The sequence below is a fragment of the Pteropus alecto genome, unplaced genomic scaffold (assembly GCF_000325575.1).
Source record: "Pteropus alecto unplaced genomic scaffold, ASM32557v1 scaffold433, whole genome shotgun sequence".
Lineage (NCBI taxonomy): Eukaryota > Metazoa > Chordata > Mammalia > Chiroptera > Pteropodidae > Pteropus > Pteropus alecto.
In genome coordinates this window covers 186,698-203,320 of record NW_006433953.1, presented here as the reverse complement: position 1 = coordinate 203,320, position 16,623 = coordinate 186,698, and the positions used below count along the sequence as shown (strand labels likewise).

Sequence of the window (16,623 nt, the reverse complement as noted above, 5' to 3'; positions counted from 1 at the left end):
GTTTGGGTAGTTGACGGGGGCCACTTTAGGATTCCCTCTTGCCAAGATCCATGGAGCAGCCCACTAGTATTAGTACAAGTACTTCTCAGGTAGTGGAGTCAAGATCAATGCATCCCTCTAGTTTTTAGGGACTTCATCCCACATTCTCGCCTCTAACTATTAGTAACAAGGCTAAGGACAGGATGCTAGATCTGGTAGGGATGAAAGACATTGGTAAAAAGCAGGGCATGCACAGTGTTAGAACACTTGCAATAACTGTTTTGAATGCAAACCAGTTTTTATAGTCTTTTGAGACCTTCTGAGTTGAGCCTCTGGTGGAAGTCAGGGAGGTGGAGCATAGGAAGGTAAGCTGTTGACCCTAGAAAACTTCTGAAGCTCCCTTTCGAAGCCTTAGGAATTTCCTAGTCAGCCATTGTTTGTTTTTTAAGTGGGAAACGCAGCTTAGTGTTGGAAGTAGTCACTAATATTCGCCTTCTCCATCCTCCCTGGTTCCAAGGGTACTGTTGGACATTGACCTAAGCCAATGTGAGAGATTTAGGGGAAAGTTAAAAGGGTTGATAAGGAAAAAGCAACATGGGGGTGGGGGAGGGGAGAGGTGACACCTGAGAGGGGTGACCTCCCAGCCTGCAGGGGAAACGGGTTGAGCAGGATTTAGCCCCGAAGGAACAACAGCTGCTGAAAAGAACGGGGGAGGGAAAACAGTCGAGTTCATCTAAAGAATAAGGAGGCACGGGGTAGTGCAGGACTGTAAAGGGAGTGACCGTATGGGCTGGGATACTGGCGAGGTGCCCGGCTTTCGATCCTCAATGCCCAAAGACTTGAACGAGGTTAATTAGAATACTAACTGGGTCCACCCAGAAGCCTTCACCTTGCCCTCTGACCCTGGGGCCCCGCCCGAGGAGGCTCCCGGGGTCAAAGGCCGGAGCAAACTTAAGCTGTTGTCATTTCCACGCCTGAATCCCGGGGCTGCTAGAGGGGTAGGGCCAGGCTAGGGCTGCCAGCCCAGTCTGGCCACCGCCTCTTCAGCGTGGAAGCCGCCGGCAACCCTGAGGCTGCGGGGACAGGTGGCGGACCGGCATCATCCTCCGCCTTCTCTCGCGGCTGTCAGTCCCGAGGGTTGAGCCTGGCGACCGAGGGCAGTCGGCGCGCCATTTCGACCTGCCCACCTTCTAAGAGAGGGTTAGTTGGGGGTCTTCCATTTGCCCCCAACAACACTAGCGTGCCCAGGAGTTTGCTCTCCCTGCTCCATGTCCCCAAGCCGTTCTTTGACCCGGGTACGGGACAGGGCCTGAATATTTTTCCTTTTCTCATTTATCAGACCCCCGCTTCCGGGTGCAGGTGGGCCTTCTCCCCTTATTCCTCGCAGGTCCTGGACGAAGAGTGCCTGTGATGAGAAGGGCTGTGACTCGGAACTTCTCTCGACGCCCAGAGGACTGTTTTACACGTAGCAGGCGCTCCATAATGGCATTAGTGGCAGTAAAAGAGACCACGGCTTTTATTTTACAAAAGTCTTCAGCTTCTACTCCTTGCTTCCTCCTCCACCTCTATGCATGAAATGGTGTACTCTCCCTTTAAGACTAAAATGGTGTCTTGCTACGATCAGGACTCTACTTCCGGTGGGGAGGGGGGCGGGACCCCAGCCCGCTCACGCCGGAAGTGGTTTGCGTTTTCAAGATGGCGACTCCCTATGTAACTGACGAGACCGGCGGTGAGTGCGGGAGGCGCGGAGCCGCTTCTCCCCGGGCTCTCGGGGCTGGGGTTCGGACTTGGAAAGGGGTCTGTGCCCCGCCCATCCTGGGGCCCCTCCTTTGCCCCGCCCTCCGGACCGCCTTCCCCATTCATTCTCTCCTAGGGGTGTTACCTGCGCCCCCTTCTGGTCTCCACTTTAGGGGTCTCTGCTTCCGGTCACCCAAACCCTGGGGTCCTTCAATGCTGGTCCCTGCTCCAGGACCCTATGGGCCCTTAGCTTTCCTCCAGCAGTTGAAACTCCAGTATCTCTTTTGGGTTCTCCAGCCTTGGGGGCTCCTACACTCTCAGTTCCCTCCAATTCCTGCCCTCCTCTTGTCCCCTCCCCCATTTCTTAGCTCTACCTGCTTTCTGCCCTACCACAGCCACATTTTAATTCTTTTTCTCGAAACTATGTATATGGAAGATCTCATTGCTACATAGTGCTTTTCCACTCTCATCTTCATTGTTGGGTCACTGGGATCCAGAAGTGAGAAGAAAAGAAGAACCTAATATGTATAACTTTCAGCTTGAGTTTTCTCCTTGATGGCCCCACCCTTCTCTACCTTCTTTGGTGAAGGTGCTAAGAGTTGAGGGATCTAAGGTGCTAGAAGGCAAACCTGGAAGGTGTCTAGTGGCCTTTAGAGCCCTCTGACAAGTTGATAGAACCCACTGTTGTGGTTAGCGAAGAATTTCCAGCCTGACTGATTGAGATGCTGAAGTGTCAGTGTATGTGAACCTTATATATTGAAACCTGAAAATCAGGATTTTCACTGTGGTTTTGTCTCATCCGAATTTCCTCGTCTTTAGAAAATGTGCATAGTAATATTTACCTATTGACGATCAAATAAGATAGTATATGTGAAAGCAATTTATAAAATGCTTTGTAGGTAAGATATTACTGTTTTTTTGGTAGGCCGCATTGTGTATGTGTAGTCTTCTGTACAAGTGACACTGTGCCTGTGCTGTGGTACATAATCTGTTTTAAAATGTGCTATTAATGCTTCTTGCTTTGCTGATTTGTGTTCCTTAACATCCTAACCCACTTCTCCTGTGGTATCTATTGACAACCCAAGTCTCTGCTACCTTTCCTCAACCTCACGTTTCAAAGTGGTACAACTTCTGCTCTCTACTCAGTAGGTCTTTCTTCAACTAGCTCCTTTTGATGTGTGCTTTGAAAAAATTAAATTTCCAGTACACTTCTCTTTATTCTTAACTGTTTCTTTAAACTGATTTAATAAAAATCCAGTTATCACATCGTACCCTATCCTCCCATCAAAGGGATATCTTCTGTTTTCTATGATGGTGTGAAAGAGGAAAAGGAATCACACTGCTTTTTTGCTTTCCCCTGCTATTTCTACATTATTGATCTACCACTGTCACTCTAATACTTGTGGAAGGGATTGCCATATAATTACAGCATTTTCTCTAAAACCTCGGGGTCATCATCTACTGCCTACAGGGACCCAGACCTATCACATCATATATTTTCCTCCACTCTGTTTCTTGCTCTCATTCCTGGTACCCGCAGCAGCTTTGGGATACTCTGATCTTATGGTTCCTCAGCATGAGGCCATTGACTTTCCTTCGTATTTTCAAACCAGCTACACATCAGAATCACTACAACTTGGACTTCTCCTATGATACTGCTTCCCCTTCAGGTGCTTCCCATCACTTATTTTAGCCTCCTTCTAAGTCACCTTTTTCACTACCTCATACCCATAGAATCAGCGTTTTTCCCTCCTTAGGTTCTCTGGTTTTTGACCTTACCCATTTCATTGAATCTACCAGTACCTTCATGATTACCTTTCATGCTGCCCTGTTAGACTTCTGTGACCAGCCACTTTGATACTATCCTCATTGCTTTCTTCATTCATTTTGATCTTCTGTACTAAGTAGACACTTCTGTTATCTTGAATCATACCCATCAACTGTTTTCTTGACTTCTGCTTCTAGGCCACAGTGTATGGCTAGAGAAAAAGTACAGAAGCTAGCAGATCCAGTATAACATAATTTATTGTTAACTTCTGCCAAGATCACAGCTTCTCTCCAACTCTTTTTTCTTGATTTGCTTACATTCTGCCATGGCTATTTCCCCAACCTTTTTAATTCTCGGCGATCCTCGCTTTTAATTCTCCCTTATGTGCAAATGACCTCACTTTCTATTTCATTGAAAAATCAAGGCCCATCATTTGTTTCTTTCCTGTACACAGCTTGATTTCTTGAGTATCTGGACTATGCATACTATTTCCATTTCCTCACTGCTTATTTGTTTCTTAAAACTCTTTACAATTTTTGTTTCTAGCACCAACATTTCCTGAGTTGCCAATTCCCCTAATTGTGTGGTGAATAGCTTTCATTCCTGGATATACAGTCACACATCAAATATAGTCTAGTCAAAATCAAGATCAGTTTTTTTCTTCCTTATTTCTGTTAAAGGCACCATCGTCCTAGCCAACCCAAGATCAATTTTTCTTTTTGCATCATTTTTTTGCCTCTTTCTCGCTCTTCTTAAAATTTTAAATAGACTTTATGTTTAGAACATTTTTAGATTTATAGAAAATTTGAGATGATATAATTCCTGTGTACGTTATACTGTTTCCCCTATTATTAAAATCTTGCATTAGTATGATACTGTTATTGCAATTAATGAACCAATATTGATATATTATTAACTAAAGTCCATACGTTATTCAGATTTCCTTAGCTTTTACCTTTTTTTTTTTTTTTTCTATTCCAGGATCCCATCCAGTACACCACATTACATTTAGTTCTCATGTCTCCTTAAGCTCCTTTTGGCTGTGACAGTTTCTCAGCCTTTCCTTGTTTTTGATGACCTTGACAGTTTTGAGAAGTCAGGTATTTTGTAGGATGCCCCTCTATTGGAATTTGATGTTTTTCACATGATGAGACTGGGGTTATGTATTTTTGGGGGGTTAACCATAGAGGTAAAGTGACATTTTCATTATATCATGTCAAGAGTAAATAGTATCACAGTGAATTTTTAGTGTTGATATGGACCATGATGACCTGGCTGAGGTAGTGTTTTGTAAGGTTTCTCCACTGTAAAAGTTACTCTTTTCCCCTCTCTTTCCATACTGTACTCTTTAGAAGAAAGTCACTATTCATAGCCCATACTTATTTTTCCTTTTTAAAAAATTAAAAAAAATTTAATCCCAGTTGACATTCAATATTACAATAGTTTCAGGTGTACAGCATAGTGGTTAGACATTTATATAAATTACGAAGTGATCTCCCAATAAGTCTTGCACACACCTGACACCATGTATAGTTATTACAGTTTTATTGACTAGTCCCTAAGCTGTACTTTACATCTCAGTGACTATTTTGTAATTGCCAATTTATACTTCTTAATCCTCTCACATTTTCACCCAGCTCTCTAACACCCCTTCCATGTGGCAACCATCAGTTCTTTGCATCTATGAGTTTGTTTCTGTTTTGTTTATTTTGTTTCTACATATAAGTGAAATTATATAGTATTTGTTTTTCTAGATCTGACTTATTTCACTTAGCATAATACCCACTAGGTTCATCTGTGTTGTCACAAATGGTAAGATTTTATTTTTTTATGGCTGAGTAATATTCCATTGTATACATGTACCACATATTCTTTATCTCTCTTTGTCTTTGATTGGAACATTTACATTTAAATTAATTATTGATAGGTATGTATGCCATTTTATTGTTTTCTGATTGTTTTTGTTTTTTCTTCCTGTTCCTTTCTTACTCTATTGCTCTCTTTTATGTCGATGACTTTCTGTAGTGTTGTGTTTGGATTCCTTTCTCTTTATTTCTTATATATCTCTTGTAGATTTTTGCTTCGTGGTTACATGTACTTTGTATGTACCAATCTATGTTTATAGCAATCTATTTTAAGTTGGTTACTTAAGTTCGAACACATTCTAAAATCACTACAATTTTTACTCACCTCCTTCACGTTTATATTTTTGTCATTATTTTTTACTTCTTTTGTGTGTGTTTGTATTTCTTAATTTACTGTTGTTAATTACACATGATCTTCCTACTTTTGCCTTTTAACCTTTGTACTAGTTTTAGTATTGGTCGATCCAGTGCTTTTATTATGTGTTTGCCTTTGTCAGTGAGAATTTTTTTTTCTTTGCAATATATTTTCTTCTTAGCATATATTTTTTCTTCTTCTTAAAGAAGTCTCTATAACATTTTATTTTCTCTTCCCCCCAATATTTCTTATAATACTGGTTTGGTGTTGACGAACTTCTTCAAATTTTTCTTGTCTAAGATCATAGCCCACACTTTGAGAGTAGAGAGTTGTGTTCCCTTCCTTAAGGATGGAGTATTTACATACATATATATATTTGGAATTCTTCTGCACAGGAGATTTATCTCTTCTCTCTCATATATTTATTCATTCACTTATTTATATCAGTATAGATTTGGGTTATAATCCAGTGCTATTGTATTCATTTTATTGCTCAAAAGTTCCCACTTTGGACCTTATGAGCTCTTTTAGTTGGCCCTGTGTCCCTTTGGCATACTCCAATCAGAGTTGGTTTGTGTTTTTGTTTTTTTAGCTCTTCCTTACTTTCTGGCACTAGAAGATGCTGCAGGCTCATCTTGTATATTTCTACCCCAGTCCTAGAATCAGCCATTTCTCCAAGGAGCCCTTGTTCCTTGTACTAGGGCATGATACAGAAAACCAAAAAATCAGAGCTCTAGGTATTTTTGCTGCTATTGGAATGTTTTGCATCATTTAGTTCTCTCTTGCTCCTTGTCCCACACACATCAGTTGTCAAGATACCATTTTTCTCTTCCTACTGCCATTACCCTTACTTAGTCTATCTTCAATAATTGTTAGCTATATGGCCTTGAGAATTTTAAGCCTTGGTAACCTAAGCCTTAGTTTTCTCATCAGTGAAATAGGAACAATAATGCCTAAACATAGGATTGTTGCGAGAATTAAAATTAAATGAAATAATGTATACGTCTAGCACATAGAAAGTGCCCAACAAATGGTTCTATAATTATTACTGTTATATGGAGTAGAGGAGATTATGTATGCAAAATATCAAGCATAGGTACTTGGGTCATTTTAAGTACTTGATAAAATTCTAGTTTCTTTTATGCTGTTAATATTTCTGTGACCTCCTAAGTAGTTGTCTTATCTCCAGTCTCTCTGTTTCAGTTCATTTGACACACTTATCAGATTATTGCTGTTTAAGTACAAATTTAGTTATGTAATTTTTGTTCAGTATAATTCATCTACCGAGAGTCCACTGTTAAATTTGGCATATAGCCTTCTGATCTTTATTTTTTCCATGCCTTTTGAAAACATTTTTTAAACAGATAGTATATGAACTTTTATATCTTTTTAATTTAATTTAACTTTATGACATAAATATTTTTCTTGCTATTAGGAACTATTCGTAAACATCATTTAAAATACTGTCAGAGTGTTTTATTGTTTGAGCACATACCCTCTGTTTCCTTTCTTCTGTTATTGGAATTTACTGATGTTTCCAGAATTTTTATTATTAGAACTCTATGAATATTTTTGTGCATAAATTTTTGCCTGCATTTAGGGTTATTTTCTTTGGATATATTTTCCTGAAATAGAATTACTGGGTTGGAGGGTACAAACATTTATTTTTTTATTAATTATAAAATTAATTCATGTTGATTCCAGAACCCAAAGATGACTACAGTTACATTTTCTTTTAGTTTTTCTTTCTGGGCACGTATAGCATATCTATATTTAACATAATTGAGATGATACCAAATGGCTGTATTTCCCAAAATATGATCCTCAGAACACTTCCTAGTCCTGTGAGATGTGCTACAAAATAACTAAAATAAAAACAAGTTTCCTGGGGTCAAGTGCATTTGGGAAACACTGTAAACCATATTCTCATCTTGGATATTCACATGAATAAGAACATATTAAACTGACTTAAGTCTTGCTGATAAAAACAAAATAGTTTTTCTATGTTTAACCTAAAATTTCCCAAACTTATTTAACAATTTTTTTAGGTAACTCTTGTTAATGTCTTATGGACATCTAGTGTTTCATATAACAAAAGCTTTGAGAAATGCTGGAAAATGATAGGATTATCTATGCTCTGTTACATTAGCCAAATTGCTTTCTAAAAGGTTTTACCATTGACAATATATGTATGTTCAGTTTCACCACTTTTTTGTACATTGGTATTCTCATCTATTATTATTATTATTATTATTATTATTATTTTATTATTATTATTTAGTTGGGAGATACAGGAAATGTGTAGGAGGTACCTGCTTCCGTTAAAGCAGGGAGGGGTTCAAAAGAGACTGGGTCTTGCTGTGTTGCCCAGGCTGGAGCCCAGGCTTGAGTGCAGTCACTATTTATAGGTACAATCCCACTACTGATCAACATGGGAGTTTTGACCTGCTCTGTTTCAGACCTGTGTCAGTTCACCCCTTCGTAGGCAACATGGTGGTCTCCAGCTCCTGCGGGGGTCACCATACTGATGCTGAACTTAGTGCGAACTTAGCGTGGACATCGGATAGGCATAGAGCGCTACAGCCCGGAACTCCTGGGCGCAAACAATCCTCCTGCCTCAGCCTCCCGAGTAGCTGTGACTACAGGCACGTGCCACCGCACCCAGCGGTATTCTCATCTTTAAAAATTCTACTGCTTTGACAAATGAAAATGTTTTATTGTTTTAACTTATATATTTTTTTGATTATTAGTGAGGTTTAACTTTTTTATTTTCCTCATTTCAACACAATATACACTAGTGGTATAAAAACTACTTTGCAACCCACAGCCTGAGTTTTGAATTCTGCTACAGCTTGCTGACTTTGTAACTCTGGGCAAAGTCAGTAGTTATTAAATTTCTCATCATCTTTAAAACTGGAATAATCCTTCATGGAGTTGCGAAAATGAAATAATGAGCACTGTCCCTGGCATGAAGCAAGCACTCAATAAAAGGTAGCTCCTATTATCTTTCCAGAATTGACTATAAAATTTCAATATGGACCATTCACTCTAACACTCAAGATACTACTCACTAATATGAGCACAAACCACTTTTTAGTAAAGTATTATCAGATACTATGATGCTGCCTATACCCTCCATTGAAGCTGGGCTACATAGTATAAGACAGGCGCAACAGTAAATGTGCTGATGTGTAAACTTTGTTATCAGAACTGAGTTCAGATTGCAGGTGCACTCTGCCTTTGTGATCTTGAACATGTCTTTAACCTCTTGACTGTTTTCTTAGCTGTAGATGATAATATCTACCCATTGTCTAGATTCAATAATATATGTAAAGTTTTTGTAGCTACTTATTAATAAATGCTCTTTTCTAATAGTTCTTAACATACTGTGAGTTTTCCACTACTATGATTTTGCTTGTTATTCCTCTTAGAATGCCCATTTCCTTCTTTCTTCTGCCTGCAGAAATATCAGCCGCTGATTTATCAATATTACTACTACTACTACTACTACTACTACTACTACTACTACCACCACGTAGTCTTTAAGGTCAAGATTTTCATGATTTTATGTCACCTTCCCCCATCACACAGGGTGTGATCATTTATTCTCTTGAAATCTCTTGTCAGTATGTATGAATGTCTCTTAGGATACTTAAGACATTTATATTTTTATTCTATCCCTTGTTTGCCTAACTTGCCCACCCTCCTTATTTAGACTGTGAATTTCTTGAAAGTAGGGACCATTTTACTTACCTTGCTAATCTCTGTAGCACTTTGTATAGTACTTTTCTCATAGGAGGCTTTCAGTAGTTTATTGCATTTAATTAATTTGTAGTCGGGCTTCTAACCACTATACTTTTCTAAGGCAATATTCTTGGCGATAACTGCAGCTTTCCAGAGTGCCAAAAATCTTTTTTTTCTTAATCTCTCTGCAGTATTTAATACTGTTAATCACCTGCTTTTACTTAAAATTTTTTTGGGTCTCAATGGCGTAGCATTGTCCTCTTTCTTCTTTCCTAGAATCATTTTCTTTTATTGCTGACACCTTCCTTGAGTAACATGATCGTGACCATTCCTCCAAATTGGATCTTTTCATATTTTTTCTATGTTAGAAGCCACACCTAGGTCTTGTAATTGTTGGCCCTGAGATCATCCTCAAGCTCAGATATGTGACTCAGATCTCTTTTCTTACTTGAAGCAGGTCCCAGGGATTCAACACACCTTTAACAGTCACTTCCACCTAACTGCGTGGAGTTCTCCCAAGCTTGCTGTGTTGTTTCTTCACTGTCTTCCTGCCATCCCTGAAAACAAGTCCCTTTCAGTTTAAAGAAACAGATTGAGAGTTATAAAACAGCAGATGTGGGGAAATAACAAAGCTTATAAAATCGTTATAGTAGCAGCCACTAATCTGTAGTTTCTGACTCAAAGATATTACCTGAAAATCCTAATATTCTGCCCTTGGTTTTTATTTCTAGGGGTAGGAATCGCCAGACCTCTTCTTTCTTTTTGACTTTACCTTTGGATACTATCAAGGCCCCGGAATGGAACCAAGATAACAGAATAGGTGCTCCTTTGTGATAATGGGCTATTTGTATCTCTGAGGGCTTCCAGTTAGGATGGTCATTCAAGAAATTTCTTCTGCCCTACCTTTTCTCACATTCTATGTTTACTAGTCTTAAAGCTTTGACTGTAATCTCTGCAGTTTACTTAAATATATGTTACTTAGCATTGTCCCTTTCTCCTTAATTCCATGTAAAACACTGCCTGTGTAGAACTGAATCAGTTATTTTCATAAAATTGTCTTCTCTGGACTTTATATCATGGTGGTTTTTATTATCCAAATACTCCACATTAAAAAGTGATATTGTAATTGTTTATTTGTGTTCTTATTTATTACCTTTCTTCCTCACCAGAATGCATACTGCAAGAAGGCTAGACCCTTGCTTTATTCATTTTTGTATCCCTAAGTCCTGTTACAGAGCAGATGCTCAATAAACATTTAAAATCCATGCGTGAATAAATGTTATTACCAAATGCCCTACCTGCCCACAGGTATATTGTGAAAAATAAGAGAGTACATGTGAAAAGCACCAGACTAAATTCACTTTAGCACTTTCAGTTATTCTTCTCTCTAATCGAAATCTTGGCAGTCTTCAGATCCTTATTCTTCCTGATGAATTTTTCTTTCATTTTCCTTTCAGTACCCATTCAGAGCATCTAAATCAGGTCTTCTCACATTGAGGCTGTTACTTTCATTTTTTTCTACCTTTAGTTTATTTTACACATTTTTAGGTTAATCTTAAAGCATTGCTTTGAGATCATCTGTACTCCCTTGTTGGCCTTCAGTATTCTACAGCCTGAAGCTCAAGTGCAGGCTCAAGAGGAAATTGGATACCTTTCATCTTCTAACTAATTTACCTTTAGTCTCTTTTCCCATTACATATGCTTTTTGCCCAAAATATTCTGGATTCTTGCTATTCTGTAATATGATACTTGAGTTTATTTATTTACTAATTTGAATTAATTACAGTCTTCTGTGGGCCAAGCCCTTTGCATCAAATATCAAAGACGAAGTGTCTGCTCTGAAGCAAGCAAATAATTATTTTAAACCTTAGAGCGTGATAAAGGCTGAAACAGGTGCTGTGGGTGCACAAAGGGCAACTTCTAACCTGGGATGGGGTGGGTAGGTCAGGGAAGATTTCACTAAGTAGTTTATACTTGAACTCGATTTTTAAAAATAAATAGGAATTAACTAACATTTGAATCAAGGAAGGTCTATTCCAAGCAAAAGGAAGCAAAAGCAAAACGTCAGAATAGAGACACCTTGAGGTGAAATTTGTGAATATTTCAGTGGCTGGAGCAAAGCATATGAGTGACTGGGTGCTAAGAGTCTGGAGACAAGCAAGAGCTGGGTCAAGAAGGACTTTTGTGTGTGGTTTCAATGTACATACTCTGAGGGCAACAAGAATCCAGGAAGAATTTTAAGTAGGAGCATTACTAGTCCAATTTGTCCCTTTGTTTATGTCGTCCCAAAAATCTGAAATACATCCCTTTCTCCTCTTTCCTCATAGCATTCACCTGTCCAAATCCTGCTCATTTTCCAAAGATCACAACAGATGCTGTATCTTCCATAAAATCCTTATAATCACTTGGTCAAAAGTAATTTCACTCTTTGTGTACCTATTCTCCAAGCCATATAGGTTTGAAACCTAAAAAAACCCATAATATAACAACGATAATGGGAATTCATAAAAAGAAAAAGATATTTATAATCTAATTACCAACATAACTTCGTATTGCACATTCTTTTCTAAACTTACAAATATGCATAACACAACTGAAATTACGACATAATTTAATTATGTTTTATATTATGTCGCATTACATAATTTAAAATTTTTAAAATCATTTTTAATGGATGTTTTATAAACCATTCCTGTATAACTGGATGTGAAGTTTGTTTTTAATTTTTAGCTATTTATACATAATGCCATAATTTTTATATGATTCTCCTTTTTTCTTTTTTTTGTTTTTTTCTTGTTGGAACTATTTTCTTATGCTAAATCCTCAAGATTAAGATAACTAAAACAAAATGTTTTGAATTATCTTTGACTTTAACTCCCTAACCTTAACCCCTCGCACAATCAGTGAATTACCAAGTGTTGTTTATCCTCTGATAATGTACTTGACTTCATTCTCTTTCTTTCCGTTCTCACTGTTTCTGCCTGTTCTGTCCCTCATGCCAGTATTATTGCAATCCTTTTTTCCTAACTGATTTCCCCCAATGTTTTCCCTTTTGAATTCAGCTTCTTTTCATGCCAGATTAGTTGCTCTAAGGCACTGCTTTGGATTAAAAAAAAAATCACTCGATTGACAGATATTTATTGAATTCATACTATGTGCCAGATATTAAATCTTTTAACTGGCATTTCAAGGTATGAACATCCTCCCCTCATTTACTTTACACCAGCCCTCTGACTCAGCCAGACTGGTATAGTCACTGTCTCCTGAACATGCCATACACATTCACATGCCATACACATTCACATGCCTGAAATTTTGTTTTAGAATGAGCTTCTGTTTAGAGTCCATTCTGCTTCCCTTTTCTCATTAACTTTAGTTTGACTCTTTCTTTAAAGCCCAGCTCTGTCTCAGTCCTCCCTCCCTGAAGCCTCTCAGTTTTCTCATTCTTCAGTTTTTACTCTTGTCTCTAAAGTGTTACAGCTGAGTAAACAACATCCTCATTCTCTTTTATTCACCAGATAAATTTGAAATTCCTTGATCTGTTTTTAAGGCTTTCTAAGATCTTGCCCCATTTTTTATTTTCAACCTGGCTTCTTATTATTCCCTAACATAAATTGTCTGTTTCCCTGGACTACTCTACTTTCTGTTCTTTAAATACTACATGCCCATTCCCACATCTATACCTTTCTTTGCTCATGTTCGTTCTTTTTCCCATCCCTTCTAGCTATTGAATCTTACCCATTTTGTTTAGCATATTATTTTAGTTTTAATTTTTTTAATGATACTTGCATTTTGAACAAAAACCAACTCATGTAACAATGTATAATCCGTGTGGGAGGCCCATATACTTAAAAAAGAGAGTAATACGATGTATATATATAAATCGTTAATGATTTCTACCACCTCTTCTTCCAGGTTTCTCCTCTTAAGGTAACCAGCATTAAAGGCTTGGTCTCTTGGTATGTGTCCTTCCATACCTTTCTCTTTGCCTCTAACACAGACTCTGTGAACCTTTAAAGGATGCTCCTTGCCCCAACAAGAATGGAAACACTCTACACCAGTATTCTCAAAATGTTGTCCAGGACCGTTGGGGGTTCCGTAAGACCTTTTCAGAAGGTCTGCAAGCATAACGATTTTCATAATATACTAAGGTGTTATTTGCCTTTTTGCTGGGTTGACATTTGCACTAATATGGAAAAGCAGAGGCGGGTAAATTTGCTGGTTCCTTAGCACTAATCAAGGTGGTGACACCAGCTATACTAGTCATTATAGTCTTCACTGCCATATGCTTATAGTAAATAATGCTAGTTTCACTTAATACCCTTGATGACACAATAAAAATTGTTAATTTTATTAAAACCTAGCCCTTGAAGACACAATTTCTTTTTTCCTATTTTATTGAGTTATAATTGACAGACACATAACATTGTATAAGTTTAAAGTGTACAATATGAAGATTTGATGATACATGTATATATTGTGAAATGTTTACCACAATAAGATTAGTTAACATATCCTTCACCTCACATGGTTACCATTTTGAGAACATTAAAGCTCTACTCTCAGCAAATTTCAGGTGTACAATATAGTTTTGTTAACTATAGTCACCAAACTTATTCATCTTATAACTGGAGGTTACACATCTTTTTAATGTTCTTTGTGGACTAAACGAGAAGTAAGCGTGAAACACTCTGCCGCACACTGAAGATGGTGTGTCAAGGAAAAGCCCTGGTGCAGTTTTCCAAATTGCAAGTGAAATTAGCTTCTTTTTCATAAAACTTGAAAGAACCACTGACAAACTAGTAATTCAGACCTGAGTATCCGATAGGCATTTTCCTGAAAATGAAGGAAGTGAGCCTGTTATTTCAAGGAAAACAACTGACAGCATATGTTGCCAATGATAAAATTCAAGCCTTCAGGTGAACATTAGAATTTTGGAAAAATTATATTTGCCATTTTGAACTTGACAGCTTCCCGATAAAGAGTTTTCTGATGAATTTAACAAATATGATTTTTTAAATGTTGCATAGTTAAATGCATAATATTGCAAAATAAGAATATAAGGGGGAATCCTGAAATAAAAAATGTTTGAGGATCACTTCTGTACCCGTTATCCTGCAGCTTGCTTTTTCACGTAGTATATCATGAACATTCAAAGTCAGTGATTTATATCTAAAATTCTTTTCCATAACAGCACAGTGATCCACATCAATTTAATTGTTCAGCTCTCCATGGCCATTCAAATTGCTTTTATCATTTTGCTAATTTAACTAATGCAGCAACAAACATTCTTTATATCTTTATGCATGGATGCTTTTATATCTGTAGTATGGATTTCTAAAAGTTGACCTGTTTTTCACTATCCGTCTTAATAAAACTTACCCTTCTTACATCTTCTCTGGTCATTTCTCCTTGTTTTTACCCCCTTTTAGCCTCTTACTCATTTATTGCCTTTTGATGTCCCCATGCTGTTGTCCTATTTTTTAAAAACTTCCTGTTCCTGTCTTGTCTTGCTAACTAGATTATAAAAATAGAAACTCCCCGAGGGCAGGGATGGTGTATTATAGTGTAGAGGCGCTCAGTAAATAATGAGAGAGGTTGATATGAGAAAAGAATGCCTTAATGGCTGCATTTAGTAGCCCAGATGGGTGCTGAGGGAAACCGTGCATTCGTGCATTCTTTCATTTTGGGAACTATTTGGTAATTAGAGTAACACTGCAACTTAAATCTCTCATTTCAGGCAAGTACATCGCCTCAACACAGCGACCTGACGGGACCTGGCGCAAGCAGCGGAGGGTGAAAGAAGGCTATGTGCCCCAGGAGGAGGTCCCAGTGTGCGTGGTTAGGAGTGAGGAGGGAGTATTTGATAGGGTCCTTACAGAAAGAAAGAACAAGTATGCCTGTGAGTTCAGGGAAGAATCTTCTGATCCCAGGAATGGCAGGACAACTATCTGAGAAAGGAGAGGAGGGGGTTGGGATTCAGAGATGAGGGAGGGTTACAAGTGACTAGTCCTGTTCCTATGGCTCTGTTCATCAGAACCTCCAAATAGCATTTAGAGAGATCCGGAACCTTGAGACCTAGGGACCCCGCTACCACCTGCAAAACAGAGGAAAGTTGGGGAGGGACCAAGGGAGAGTTAGGAAGTGAGATGAAAAGGGCGAAGTGATTTGGAAGGTTAAGAAAAGGGCTGGAAAAGTCAATGATTCTTTGAAACTTGACATTTTCTGTTCCTTGCAGGTATGAGAACAAGTATGTGAAGTTTTTCAAGAGTAAACCAGAACTGCCCCCAGGGCTGAGCCCTGACGCCACTGCTCCTGTCACCCCATCAAGACCTGAAGGTGGTGAACCAGGCCTCTCCAAAACAGCCAAACGCAATCTGAAGCGGAAGGAGAAAAGGCGGCAGCAGCAAGAGAAAGGGGAGGCAGAGGCTTTGAGCCGGACTCTCGACAAAGTATCTCTGGGAGAGACAGCCCAACTCCCCAGTGCTCCACAGGGCTCCCGGGCAGCCCCTACAGCTGCCTCTGACCAGCCTGACTCAGCTGCCACCACTGAGAAGGCTAAGAAGATAAAGAACCTAAAGAAGAAGCTTCGGCAGGTGGAAGAGCTGCAGCAGCGGATCCAGGCTGGGGAAATCAGCCAGCCTAGCAAAGAGCAGCTGGAGAAGCTAGCAAGGAGGAGGGCACTGGAGGAGGAGCTAGAGGACTTGGAGCTAGGCCTGTGAAGCCTTTGGGGAATAGGAGAATGGACTGCAGAACAAACCATAGGGCTCTCTGGGATCCTGGTGAATGTGGGCAGCAGCAGTCAGGAGGGCTCTCCCCACATACTGGCCCACTTCCACCTCTCATGGCCCAACTCTGTCCTCCAGAGCCTAACCTCTCCTTCATTCCTTCCTTTTCCTTCTGAACTGCTATTTTTTGGACTTTTCCCTGCTCCCATTCCCAGTGTTCAAAAATCTCAGTGACTACCCCAGGTTCCTTTGCTGCTGATCCGGGCGTCTTGTTCAAAGGAAAATTGGGAGGGTGGGAATCTTTTGGAGAACTGAGGTTGAGGGTGGGGGAGTACGCCCAAGTCTTGGAGTCTTGGTTCTTGTTCAGTGTTTATGGATTATTTCCCCCGCCCCCCCATCCATGACTTTTTTTTTTAAAGAACAGAATAAACAAGTAGACAAATTGTC

The 16,623-nt window shown here is 39.1% G+C and overlaps 1 protein-coding gene across 2 annotated transcripts in view; it reads left to right on the top strand.

Annotated features, from left to right (window-relative positions):
* PYM1 (PYM homolog 1, exon junction complex associated factor) overlaps nucleotides 1-16,623 on the top strand; it is a 19,388-nt gene extending 2,765 nt beyond the window's left edge. Inside the window, exons 1-3 of one of the 2 annotated variants that reach the window (XM_006908871.3) lie at nucleotides 1,619-1,708; nucleotides 15,189-15,282; nucleotides 15,687-16,623. In XM_006908871.3, coding sequence (XP_006908933.1) covers nucleotides 1,675-1,708; nucleotides 15,189-15,282; nucleotides 15,687-16,170 — 612 coding nt within the window. In that variant the 5' untranslated portion in view covers nucleotides 1,619-1,674 and the 3' untranslated portion in view covers nucleotides 16,171-16,623. Of the gene's footprint in view, nucleotides 1-1,618; nucleotides 1,709-15,188; nucleotides 15,283-15,686 lie in introns of those variants that run through there. The other variant, XM_006908870.3, reaches the window with a different exon arrangement.